At 34.5% G+C, this 14,850-nt stretch overlaps 1 protein-coding gene across 2 annotated transcripts in view; it reads left to right on the forward strand.

Annotated features, from left to right (window-relative positions):
* Nucleotides 1-2,339: 2,339 nt before the first annotated feature.
* Tis11 (Tis11 zinc finger protein) overlaps nt 2,340-14,850 on the forward strand; it is a 41,946-nt gene continuing 29,435 nt past the window's right edge. The window contains exon 1 of one of the 2 annotated variants that reach the window (XM_073075771.1): nt 2,340-3,045. In XM_073075771.1, the coding sequence (XP_072931872.1) occupies nt 2,986-3,045 (60 nt within the window). In that variant the 5' untranslated portion in view covers nt 2,340-2,985. The remainder of the gene's footprint in view (nt 3,046-14,850) is intronic. The other variant, XM_073075778.1, reaches the window with a different exon arrangement.

A 14,850-nucleotide genomic window follows, 5' to 3' on the forward strand; every position in this document is an offset into this window, starting at 1 on the left:
GTTATATAATGTCTATATGGCTTAGCTTCGAAAAAAAAAATAACAATATAATACCAATTCCAATTACAATTTTTTTTAATACAAGTTTACAAAACCGTTAACAAAAATATAATAATGGTTTAATGTTGGAAGAAACCAAAATAGATGGCTGGTAGGCACGTAACCGTTGTAATTAATAAATAACTAATTAATTCAATAAGTACCATAACAACAATAATGATTCATTATAGTACTATCAATAATTGTTTACCTACGTTGTTTACTTTCTAATAATTTAAAAATTGTACCTTGCCTCAGATACCATTCAAGGCAGGTGAATTATTTCTTCCGTAACTTTACTTCCGCTTCTTGACTCAATGTTACTTTTATGTATTTTTGTACTAATAGGATTTTAAATTATCTTAACAAGGTTAATCAACTAATGTAAATGTCTAAAACTCAGGCTATATCAATCATATTATTTTACCAAACGGGTACAGAGACTACAAATGGGTTATTGCAACTTAGGATTACCTACTTAAATTAGAACGCCTTATATTCATATCTTTACTTTTGACCTCTGATTTTATAAGGCACAAGGATTCATTAACTAAAATAACACGTCAATATTTCCATTACTTATTTCTAATTTTATCTAAATATACTACAATATGTGCCCCAACGGAAGGTCTTAGTAGCTAAACGCAATTTTGTCTCACTGTTTAGATGGTAGATAGAACTGTTGAAGTTGAACCAAACTCCAGTTCCCGTAAGCTCGGTGTGCAACATAGCGCATAACACTAAAACCGTCAAACTGGTTTGCAACCAACGAATGCCATAATAAAAAGTTGCTCGGGAAGAGGCGAGCGGTCCACAACTAAGATCATGAACGGAGCGGGTTAAGTTATAAGTTTCTAGATAACTTATCTGACTAGTAGACGTATTAAAGTCTGCTATAATTTAAATTATGACAGACGAATATTTAATGACACTGTAATATATAGTACTGTAAGTATTACAACAACTTTTGAATAGGCATTTTAATAAAAGTGTGTTTGATATCGACATAAATAAAACTATGTAAAATATTTAAAAAAATGTTCAACGATATAAGTATTTTTATACTTTTCTGAGATTTTTAACATTTTTTTAAATTCTAAACAATATAATAACTTACTTATAAACAAATTAAATTACATAAATATCAAAATATTTTAATAACATTTTAAAGCTAGGTATAAACTCGCCTCCATCGTTTAAGACGGTACCTAGCAGCCAATGCTAATTGGCACTAATTAAAAATCGCTAGCTCTCCTATAATGGAAGCTGGCCACAAAAACGGGCGCGGGCTGCGAATACCTCGATTGGTCAAACCAGCTCTAAAATTACAACTTTTTGCGTTTGTTCACCGTTCTGGCCACTCATTTTTTAGCACTTCCTCGCCGAAACCCATAGATAATTAAACCAGGTAAAAGTACTTACATGGTATGCTTACTGATGATGATTACTATTCTTTCGAAATATAACAACTATATAACTTAATATCTTCTTAACTTCCAGTTAACATCTACAACGATTTTATACAAAAATATAATAGGTGTAAGTAAAAAATCCTATTTGTATATTGATTCGCAGAAGTAGATACCAATGCTATTAAGCTATAGGTGATTTGTGTGTTGGATAAAGTGCTCATATGTTGGATTAAGTTATTTCTTGTTCATAAATTAGACATCTAGATACCTACTTAGTCTTCATAAGTTAGTCATTTACATAAATTAAATAGTTGGATAAGTAACAAGTATATTATACATTTATATTTTTTACTAAAGAAGTCAAAAGAAGTATGAAGTATACAATACTTATACCTTTGATATAAGAATACATTTAACTTGTTATTCACAGTTTTGTACCTATTTAAGTATGTTATAAGTAGTAAAAATAGTACCTACACATTTTACATAAGTACACAAGTTGTAGTAAAAAGCTCAGCTGTTTTAAAAAATTAAAACACATCCTCATCTACGCAGGTCAGTTCATTTATGATGTTATAAACTACTTTTGTTCCTTCACATTTTTGAAAGTACTAACTTGCTACGTATAAAGAATTAATAAATAAAATATGTAAGCAATGTGCATTTATAAAATTATGTCTAAATTAGGAACGGGCAATGCTGGTTTTTGTCATTTTGTTGTAGCGGGTTGGCACTTGGCAGTTTGGTTCGGACAGATTAACAACAAAACACGTCGCCGAATATTGCCGATGAAACACGAACATAGCCGAATGAAAAACGAATCTCGCTCCAAAACGTGATCGTGCTGTTTGATTTGAAAACAAAATCCACCCGCCCGCTGCCGGCTCACGAGTCACGGGCGAACCGAATTGCAGGCTCAGTGCGCGAGCAAGCGTGATACGGAATGAACGTGTGGTGCGTTTTGCGCGGACATTGAGACTACGATTATTTTTGAACTTGCGATTTATACAGCCAGAATAAATAATTAAAGTTTTGGAGTATAAATTCGTGGCAAATAAAAGTATTAATTATCTAAAGTTTATTTCGATGCAGTTCGCGTAAAGTTTTGACCAAAATTTGTGAATTTCCGTATAGACGCAGAAATAAGGTGAAGAAGACTTTTCGAAACAAAGGACTGTTTTGTACATTTTCGCTACGATTGCGAAATTGTGTTCAAAAGAATACCGATTGATCCCAATCAATCGTGAAGGGCAAAGAAAAAAAAATCCGCCCCGGCCAACTAGTTCGACTTAGTCTGTGGTCGTCGAACCAAAAAACAAAAACGCATCATTTCCTCGCATTATTCCAACGGCTATATTTTACAAAAGACGTAAATTCTTGTATATTTAAATCAAATGGACTTTCAGAAGCTTGACTGAAATTTTAGTGAGTTTTTTTACGTTTCAAACTCGTGAACAAGTGGATCAGTTTGCATTCGTACGCGAGACAAGCACCGAAACCTGGATCAAAATTAGTGTCGAGTTGATCTTGCATAATGTCTACAGCCATAATGCATCAGTCTGCACTGTACGACTTTGGTGATCTGTTCTTGAAGGTAAGTTGAAGTATCTCTAACATAAAATTATTTTTACCCTCCTTAGCTGTAGCCGGTAGTGAAAAAAATCCACCTGCAACAGGTCAATCACCTTAATATCTGATGAATATTACCGCATGATGTGCAAAAATGAAAGAAATACATTTTATTTAACCTTTCAATTTAATCAATTTCCGGAAAGTTAATAATTATTTTAGTTAAGGTATAAATTATTATTTGTAGGTATTTATCTATTTAATATCGAGGGTAGTGGTACTCAATATTCTAACTAGGCAAAGCGGTTGTACCTATTCCTGATTTTAGTACGACGAAATTCTGGGCAATATTAAAATAGACAAGAATAATAATGTCATATAAAATAATAATTTAATATTTGAGGTGAATAAATAAATGCAAACTCTTGTTATCTTCGTACTACTTTCAAACAATAATATTATTATTATGTATAACGGGCTCACTAATATGCACACCTTATGTAGTAAAATTGGCATTTCCTTTTAATATTTTAACTTAATTATCTGTTAATACTTGCATACTTCCAAAATATTTATTTAAATTTTACATATTTTACATTAAAAGTGAAAATACAGGTTTACCTCCATTGGTAATTCGTCTTAGTTTGTTCACAAAAAATTAAAACAAAAACGTCCTAAAATAAGAGGGAATATATATATATATATATATATGGCCATAAAATCTCAGGTACAACGGAGAGAGACCCTTGGCTTTTTGATCTACCATTTAAAATTTTAATGCCTTAGAAGTTCGTCAACCAGTATTTTTATATTTTACGCAAGTTAAAAATTTAAAGCTTTTTAAAATAATTAATAATTTTAGAGTTAAGTATAGCTATATAGGTATCTAATCAGCTAAATCAGCAATTCATAAAATTTTGCTTAAAATTACGGAAAGACATAATATTTATGTAATACAATTAAATTTAATAGGTTTCGGTAGCAAACTTAGATTGTCCTCATTTATTAAAGTTCTTTAACATTAAAATTGAGAAAATAAAAATATTACGAAAAGTAACGATCTCAAAATTTATTATGTTCAATATAGGAATGTTAGTTATACAATGGAAAAGTTTTATTATTATGTACCTCTGATTAGAGTTACAATTTGAGGGATAATTTAAATGAGTAGTAGTATCCAGTGATCTCATTCAAGGATCAGTAATTACGTATGTACTTCGAGCATTAATGTATTCGGGATTCAAAAAATTTAACTGCTTACGTGTGGCATATAAATTCTACCTGAAAAGTTCAATAAAAATTGTTTGTTGTAATGATTTTAACATAATTATTTAAGTAGGTATATTTTACATCATAACTTCATAACAATGATAGCAAAGTGTAATTAAACGATACATTCTAGAATTGCATAGTAAATAAATAAACTTTATTACGCGGTGTTTATGTATTGCAAGTAGACACTATGTAGATAGGTGTATTTATCTTTGTGACTAGAATTCTCTTAGTACCAACTGGTAGTTATTCGAGTGCGATTTAAGTATGGAGCGTGGCTTTACAAGGTAAGTTGAATTTCCCTTATGCCTTTTACTGCCTAAGTCAATGGTTCCTACCTCCATAATTACGCTATACGGAAAATAAGTAAAACCAGTTAGTATGTTGCGTGCACCCGCATGACTCCCACTACAGTTGAAAGACCAGTCTCCTTCACGGAGTGCGGTAGTGACACCAAGAATCTAATCTATTTGCACCGCAATTTCCTTTGAAAAGTAAAAGTAGATTTACTCTGCTCGCTTTTAGAAGAAGCAAATGTACTCTATAATATACGATACATAATTACAATAAGTCGCAAAATTTTCCTTTTCAGTCTACTTATTTGTGTTTAAACTACAATTGAATCAAAAATCGATGCCTTTTGTGTTAGAATAAATATTTCTAATTTTCTACGAATCTGTTCTATAGATATTTACAGAACCAAAAACCATGTTCAAGATTAAATGACTTAAACAAACTTTTCAGATTTAAACCCTAATCTTTTTAAGTTACCTAGAAAATATGAAGATAATATGATATTCTTAAAATTACTCATATCTAAGCCGATTACACGTTATATACAAACACAATAGTACATAATGCGAGCAATGGTTTGAGTTTAAGCCTCTGACTATTAATTTTATTTTAACGAACGTATCTCACCACTCGCGATGTTATTACTTGACAAATCCTTTTCAAATCTCAGCAGGGGTGAGGAACAGACGCGGCTAAGTGGTGTGACTGGTGTGGCTCGTATCAATCTGAACGATATTCATAGAAACGAGTTTACAACCATCGTAATACGGATCATAGTCGGTCGAATCCACTCGTTTCGAACCCCACTCAACTGGCGGAGCATAACCGGTTCTATTAGCTAATTCACATAGTTGTAAATCGCTTGCTCCGCTCGTGTGCTACCTGCTTACAGTTTTTGTGGTTTCTTTATGTTGCGTGTAAGCCACTTGTTGCTTGGGGCTGCCCTGCCCTGCTTTATATTCTGTGAAGCACATAATGTAAGGGGTACAGTGTGCTTCATATTCAAAACATGCGCACAGGTTATGGATATTATTTATTTCCTTGCTTCGAGAAGCATATTTACATATACCTAGAGGGTATCATTATTAAAGTAAAAAGTTAAGTATTGTAGAAATTCTTTTGTCTTTTCGCGTAGTTTTAAATAATTAAAAAATAACTATTTAAAATCATTCATTATTTCGGCATAACATACAAAATTTTAAAACCTATATTATATATTTAATTATCAAAATTCTTTGCTACGATATATAAATAAATGTGTAATTGGATAATATCAAGTTCTTTGCAATGGCCCCTTTTGAATATCGGGCAGTGGGAAAATTTAAAGGTGCATCGCGTAACCATTATAGCTCTGCATTTTGGTACTTTGGAACGGTGAAAAAAATTCTTAAAACCGTTGAGCTCGTAAATACACGAATACACCTACAACCTTCTACCTGCTGCCTATTTACAAATACAACCGCTCGCCATTATATCGAATGTTTTTTGTACCACTCTTTGCAGGGTTCAGATAAAGCGCTCTTTGTCCCAAGTCTCCCCTTTGTTCGACAACTATTGTTGGAATGTCTCGAATTCGAAAGACCTCAGTGTTGACTGATTGGAAAGTTATTTGCAAAGAGAATGTTATCGCAAGGATTTACATTACCATCTTGAGTAAATAACGATTACAAATGCTTTGTTTTAATGAACAATAACTTAAGTAACAAGTATTATTTTTAGCCTAATAATCTTTTATAAGAAATCAGGTAGAAAATTGTTACTAGTGGGAATAATTTTATAGCTTCGAATTTGTATGTTCCTAATTGTTAATTGTGTTGTTTATATTTTTTTAATTTACTATTATCAATTCATTAGCAATTACCTATCGTTGATTAATGCGATTAAAACGCATTATCTAATTTATTTTAAATTAATAGTCCCATTTTTATTTTGACAATCGCCATACGCTTTTCTTATTAAATTTTAGCCATATTTTAAACGTCTGCCACTATTATGTCAGACAGTACGACCAAGTAAATAGAAATATACTTCTTAATTAAGTAAAATGGTAGACTCTGTAGTAATTGTTCCGATATAAAGCTAGATAACTAGATGGCCGCTGTCATGGTAAAACGTCGTGACATAACTAGAACGCCAATAAAATCTAATGGCTAGTGTGGTCTATTACGATCACAGGCTCTGCTATTTCTTTTGTTGTTAGTTGGTCAGTAAGGCGTGTAATCACGTGGGGCGGCGGAGCGTACGATCGCAACGCTCGCACGCAATACGACGCTCACAATACCTAAACTATTAATGCATATCGATTTTATAAAAAATGACGGGATGTGTTATCATTACGACACTGATAAAAATATTCAATGAGTTATCATTTTTCACACGCCGGCGACGCATTTTATTAGTAACAAATTATGTAGTCATTTTTAATTTGAGTGAGTTGAGAAACGATCCCGTTCGTTGAGCAAAAGTGTCCCGACAGCTATAAGACGGTTAAGAGCAAAATATAGTGAGCATTAGAGAAAATTAAACTCTAAAGAGTCAATATATAGCTCACCACTGCTTATTCTTTAAATTTCCCTGTTTTAATTTCCCTTTAAAATACTGACAAATATTTAGATTAAAAAGGGGAGTTTATAATTTATTTTATGTTTATTACCCGCAACCTTATAATGTTCGGTCGGTTTCGATTGTCTTTCACAGCAGTTTATAACATTGCAGATACGATTTACAAGTATTGTTAAGTTTAATTAGAGTATGTCGGGAAGAATGTAGTGAATGATCTAAGTGGAAAATGGCACCATTGATATCTCTTTATTCCATCCATATAGCTTAATAGTTAACGGAGCCAAGTATCTAAGCGACATAAGTGTTTACACGAGAGTCACTTTACAATATCTTGACAAATACGAGCTTTCCATACTTTTCGCAATCTAAACTTGAAAGGTTTCTCAAACAGCCGGTTTCGGCCTCGACACCTCCATAGTTTCCTAACACCTAGCCGTTGCAGAAACCTTCGAGTGCAGCGCAAACAATAAGTGTCGATCGTGGGAGCTTCATCAGCAGTGCCAACCTAGCGTTCGTGCACAATGAGGAATCTCAGATTATTTCCTCTGATGCTGACTGAGTGAAATAAGATTCCGCGTGGGTTTCAGTTGTCTCTCAGGATACAGTTGTGCCGAGTCGCTGCAATTAAAACCTACTCAGCGGTTTGATATTTAACACTACGCCATCGCTCCGTACGACCGTGCAAGTTCTGGTTATCACGTTCACCCAGTGTTGCGTTCACCTCCATTACGTTACGAAATGAACCCACCTCGATGGAAAACACTTCTGTAACAGCCGATTGCGACCGGTCGACGCCGTTCGATTAACGCTTCGATACACCGACTGTGTATAATAAAAACTGACTAGCTGAACTCACACGAACTTGCACAACTTACTATAACCGTTGAAAATTCCAGACTAAGTCTAGGCACAAGTTTTTTACAAGTGATAAGTAGGGATAGACTACGGTCATTTGAGTACACATAAATTAACTGTCGAACGAGGCTAATCGACGTTTTCGTTAATTGTTTTAACGCCATTTATTCACAAATGACGTTTAAACCACATTTCAAACGTTATTCTGTTTCACTGAAATCCGGATGTGAATTAACCCTTTGTTCCCCGAAGTCTGACGGCCTCGCAGTAAGGACGCAGTCGCACCCGACGCACTGTGTGGTCAACACTCTTCAAGGTGTCGCGCTTTCCAAACACGAACATTGTTTAGATTTTTAATATGCGGCTCGCCTTGAACGGTTGGTTGCTCAATGTGAAGATGCCATTACACATCAACTCATATAGATATGGACACTAAGAAGCCAAGATGGTGTGGCCCAGCCTCGCACCCGACGAGTTGCCGCAATCACCTCGACACCCACATTTCAAGTGAGGCAAAAACGATACATGAAATATAAAACGACTCAAATTGAATATTGCGTCAAAGTCAAGTTTAGTAACCGCAGTTAATAGGTTAATTGACGTGTAATATTTATGTATTGTATGTTTAATAATATGTGTCATTGTTGTGTACTGAAATGAGTCAAAATCACAAAAATAAAGTTACTTTATATGGCCAATAAGTATAAGTGATTTGCAACTATTTATTGATGACGTCAAATTTAGTACTTCAATGTCATTGAATCATTAAAGTTGTATTAGTATGTCCTCTTTTTAATCTAAATACTCATGTTATATTACAATAATAATATCAAAATGAATCCAGGTATTAAGGGAAAATACAAACCATAAATCAATACATATACATTAAAATCTGGTTATCGTTTTCTTTATTAGTGACAATTATTTTACAAGCATAAATGGTATATTTGTGTTCCTTTCCTTCAAATCCATTAGTCGTTGTATTTTTTGTTTTAGTAAGTGTAACCACAATTTTAAAAGAAGTTCTCCCTATAGCAGTTATTTTAACTTTTAGTAGAGACAATAAGTTTCCTAATTTTCTAAAAAAGTCTATAATAAACACTAACCTTTTGTAGTTATAATGATTTTCGTTTTACTCCCACATAACGAGACGATACCCCATGCTCCACAGCGGGGTGTATACATATAAGTAGCAGTATGTATATAATAACATTCCATGTCAGTCCGAGCATGCTGTTTTCTCAGTAATTTATACATAAATACAGTTGACCTTAACTAATGATTTTTGCAGGATAACTATTGTTTTCCTTGACTCTAATGTTGTTTAACATATATACATATTGCTATTTGTTATGTAGTGTGACACGTATTTCAATGTGTTTCTGTTCGTAAATATAGGAGAAAATGTTATTTGTTTATATTGTAAGTACCTCAATATGATTTTGCTTAAACGCTATCTAATAGACTTCTGGCTCTGGGTATTTGTATTATTGTCTTTATGTGTATCCATGGCATCTACGATACAAGTAATCCTGTTGTGTGGCTGTGAATGTACAGCGTCTTCTCTTTACGACCTGAAACTAAAAAATCCATATTAGTTACAAGCAATAATTGCGAAAAGTAAGGACATTTAGTAATGGTCCGTAAATCAGAATTCCTGAAGCAAATTTATAGTCGGTATTAGTAAATAGTGTCGTTGGGCTTGCGACGCGGCGCTAATTGTTTCGGCAGAGCAAATGCGAGAGTTCAATGCCGGACAAGAGGCATTGTCGTAAGTAATGACGCCTACTCCTCAATACGCCTCGCTACAAAGGCTACAAGTATTGTAACCGTATGCCGTATAACATACGACATAGGGTTCGAAGTCTCCAAGCGTCGAGTAATCTTCCAGTTTCTTCCAGGATAAAGAGTCCTTTAGAAACGAAGGGAAGCGGTGTAATCTTACGTTGACGGTCGATGGGCACAAGAATGTAAATACATTCTGTAACTTGCCATTTTTGATTACCAAATGAATATTTTACAAAGTAAATTACAGGGTACATTTTATTTTTAAACATAACGAATATTGTAATTTTATGCGTGAATAATTATAATTACCAAGAAAATAAACTTGTTCATTTAGCACGTAATACGTATTTTATTGTAGGTAATTGTTGGGTTTCATCATTATCATTAATTGTAATGTTTTATTTAGTATGGAAGACAAAATAATTGTGTCTCAGGTCTAGGTTAATTAACTTATTTTAGTATTTAAAACTTAAATAATGCGTCTATTAATATTATGTTAATAATAACAATATTATTATTTATGTATACATATAACATCTTTGTCATCTTTAGGTATATTAGTTGTACACATCATAAATAGGGTTGTATCTGAACAGTATTTGTGTTATTTATAAATAATGTTCTTTATAAATTTTCCCTGAGCTAGGCTGGTATTGGCGGTATTTATAAAAGCCTCATCCAGAACAAAGTTTGACTCTGAATTCAAATTTAGATCTAATAGCTGGAATGAAAACCAAGACCCTTTACACTCATGTACCACGAATTGTTAGTTGTCAACTAAAACGACTACATATTGCACAATAATTTAAAATACAAAAGTATAAATGTTTTTCACTGAAAAGTTTTATAGTTAAACATTTTTTAATGTGATATAGGTATCACAATTTGGAAACGGAGCACGTTACGCGATCAGTATTATAATTTTAGTTACTGATTAGGAAACGGTGTGTGGCCTAATCGGTTTCATGATTGTTATAACGATTAGTTCGTTGAAACTAGTTCTGTGCCCCGGCTCACGCGAGTTCTAATTAAATTTTAGTAGCATGTTGGTAAACATATTGACCTTTCATCATGATCACCATGCTGATCTACCATAAAGCGTATCAGCTTTCGTTCTCGCACAGGCAGACATCTACAAAGTATATACCTATACTTTTTTATATTTGTCTTCAGGGCTATAACACCTACTTAAAGGTACACGTACTTAAACGTGGTGGAAGTCTCCGCGGCTTAGGTCTGAATGTACGCCCGTCGCATCTACTTCGGCCTAATAATAACAATGTTAAGTTGTGTTAAGGGATAACGACTTAGGTATACGAGATATTCCAACTTAGTCCTCAGAGGATGCAACGTATGGCGGCAGATTTCACTTACCATTAAGTGGATTGTATGTTCATGTAAATATTTGAACAATAACAATATTTTCTGCATTGTATGGCTTACATCTAAAAATTATGTCAAATTAATACACAATTAATGACGATTTGTGGTCGTTTCCCAGTCGTTGACCGGTATAACTCATTACTGTCCCGCACACCAATTGAGTTCAAATGGATGAACAAATAATTTATTTTAAAAGCGCCCAGACAGCAATTATACCTTCAACGAGTCATATACTGAATTATACTTTTGTTCGTCTATCAAGAACGTTGCAATAACGGTTATGCGCAAATTTCTTCAGATATTCGGTATCTTTTCGACTTTTTTAGTTTTACAAAAATATCTAAGAAAACAAACCTTAGTATTTGTTCGCTGATAATTACGTCGGTAAGGTGATATTTAAGTGCACTGCATAAACAAAATAGTACTTCGTAAGTATATGGTGTATCTAGCAATATCTAATCTAGGCTGATAAAGCTTAAAGACATTTATTACTGTTGTTATAAAAACGCATTAATCAGCACTTTTAATACATACATTTATTATTATATTTATAGCGCGTCCTATTTTTTTATTTCATAAAGAGTTGTAAGTACATTTTTAAATGGAATTGATTGAGAGAATAGTTGGACCTTTGTGGCATTTTAGTTCCAACGGCTTGCATTGTATGTGGCGTACGAGGAAGTCCAATAAAGATAGAGAATTGCATACTCAGACACCAATTGCATGCCTTTCTAGGACATTAGGCATGCACTAAGCTGCTTAATCTGCGGATTCAATCCCCACTTAGCATTAGGTCATTTAAATGTAATCCTTGTAAATTCTATTAGGTACGTATGTATGTATGAAAGTATCTTGAGACTACTATTTAAGTACTCAGGAATTTAGGCTAGTATTTAGGTTGGTCGCATTCGAGCGTTTGACAAGTATAAGATCTTATTTTGGAACCTAATATATGTCTACCGTCATAAGGGTTCGTTCTTGTCAAGGTTGTCAATACATTAGGTAAATAATCTTCTAATATAAAATAGTCTTCTATGATAACCGTATCGATGAATAGACATCTATGATTCCTAAAAAGATATTCAAATGTAGGCGAGATCGTAAACTGAATGCATGCGATACCAAAACTCCTAGGCGTTCTTATGCTATTTAAAAAGACCTTTCAACATCCGTTTCAAACGCGAACGGGGCTCAGCGTTGCGTTTATCTGTAATTTATACGAGTAACACTTACGCTTCTGTTCAGCATCCACGTAGAAGGTTTGACTGCAGTTTTGGCACATATTCGCCAAGTGGTTGCGTAATAACCGCGCTCCGAGTTGGAATCGAGAACAGCGCGTAACACTTTTACCATAACCGCGGTACAGACCGACCGCCTCTCCCCACTCTCACTAGTCGCGATACACCACTTTACATCATCGCAATGAACAGTTCTGTGTTACACAACCAAAACAACATTTCAAATTCTAGTTGAGATCACAAAAGAGGGTCACTGTTTCGTGACCGCTCTAATTCGTATGTTCATCGGTATTATCAAGATTACCGGTATTCTAGTTTTTAATTTTTAATCTTACTCTTAATTTCTTGCAAATTTGCTAATTTTGCAAGTGATTAGCCAATCTTTTATATTTCGTACTTTTTTTTAAAGAAAAAGTTTTTGTTTTGTTATGTCGGCTGTGGAAACTAATTTTTATGACATTCGAAGTTTGACTTTAAAGTGACGCTTATTTTAGTTGTCATCAAAAACGTATGCAGGTTTCACTGTTGCTTTTGACATAAGTAAATAAATAAATATTCAGCGAACAGGCTCATAAGTTTTGTTGTTATGAGAGAACTCGCCACGTGTGCCTGATTCTCGGTAAATAAACAAAAGTGCAAGTTGACGTAAAGGCGTGGTTACGTCACGAGCGGAGCGGGTCGTAGGGCAGCCGGGGATGCAGCGCTATAAGGCGAGTAGAGCGACATTCTCTCAGCCAAAACGGTCTTAACTTTCTTTTCTTGTTTCGTAATGACACGGCCGAGCGGAGAGGAGCTGTCGGGCGCCGGCTCCGGACCAGCGCCGGCGCCGTTTCACAACTACTCCCCAGTTATTGATTCTTTAATATTCGATTTACTTTAAGTAGGTACATGCCACTTAACGCTTGCCAACCAGTTTTCTCATTTCACGGTCGCAGAGGGAAACTAAGCGGACTACCATACTTCTCTCGCAATAGTTTTCCGTCTGATTAATTGCATTTTGGATGTTTTTGTTTTATAATATTTTTGTTGGTAACGGGAATGTTCATTTGGTTGTTGCGTGGGGGTCTTTGACCAATTGTGGGCTTTGAAAAGGCTCGTACTTTTACTTTTTTGCATGCATTTGTATCTGTTACGAGATGTAATAACATGGCGACGATATATCGAGTTCTGGAAGCGTCGCCTCTCACACGTTGCGCATGTCTCGCACGATTGCAGTTTGCATAAGCGCGTTGCACAAACGTGAAGCTATTACAGCGATTATAATCCGCGCGTGCCGCGATATCTTATAAGCCCGTGCTGCAGGAAGCGAACTTTCGAACTCTTTCACTTTTAGCGGAATAGCATTATGCTGCCTTAAGATTTGCCTAATAGATTGCGTCCTCACCATGTACACTATGCATTTAACCGTTTAAAGTGTATTCTGTCACATTTTATCAAAAGAGGATTTAGTTGCAGTAATTTAATCCACATAATATATAGCAGTTAAGACACAAACAACATAATAAAGCGCAATGTATTCTGTAATAGGTAATTGCAAGTCCATTGTTATAGTATTAATTATATTTTAATGAAGCGCTTGGTTTTTCTGTGTATGTACCTTTCCGATGACCAAACACGACGCAAAAACGATGAATTTCCCCCCATTAACGTTCACAGTTATGTAAGTGGCTAATTTATACAAGTGTGCCCTTCTTGAATCGGTCAGGTGTCAGTAGGGAGTCACCCCTATTCAAAATTTAAACATAATGCGCTGCGCAATTGGGCGGCAAGCGGACGACCTCGTGGCCGAATGTGTCATCTGACCCAATAGGTACATTGTATTGTAACTAATGCATAATTATGCATCCGGGTTCCACTGGCCTTACTTATCCTTGCCTCTAATCGTTGCAATATCATTAAATGTCGACTAACAAAAGGGAACGTAATAATAAGTCGCATTTTTTGTAACAAGACGCGTGTGTATTGTGTACGTCTCACTTCTAAATCGTTATCGGATTGGAATATTATGCTTACTTATTGTCTTAATGCTTAGCAAACATCGATTACTGTTTATTTTTAACCACTCATAATGAAGTAAACATATTTATCGCCGTTCGCTCACAACACTACATCGAAGGACCCACTGTAGTACGATAAAGTATTTTGACTTTGTTGTTTGTTGACGGCTAACAACAATTAACTCGCCACTATTATTTTTATCGCGCTGTTGAGATAGTGGTCAATTAATTGGGCGTCGCAATACGTTTATCAAGTTGTTTGCAATTCTCACTTGGATGGATAGGCAACGCTTATTATAGACCACATTTCTGATTAGCTACGTCGGTTTACAACAGAATTGGTGATATCATAAGTATTTCGTAATTTGATACACATAACAGTTAAGTTTATTGTTCGTTATATAAACATTTACAACACTCGTGTTATCAGGAAACGTGGTA

The sequence above is a fragment of the Epargyreus clarus genome, unplaced genomic scaffold (genome assembly GCF_041222505.1).
Source record: "Epargyreus clarus isolate Ecla_fem2 unplaced genomic scaffold, WU_Ecla_fem_2.2 ptg000001l, whole genome shotgun sequence".
In the NCBI taxonomy this organism is placed as follows: Eukaryota; Metazoa; Arthropoda; class Insecta; order Lepidoptera; family Hesperiidae; genus Epargyreus; species Epargyreus clarus.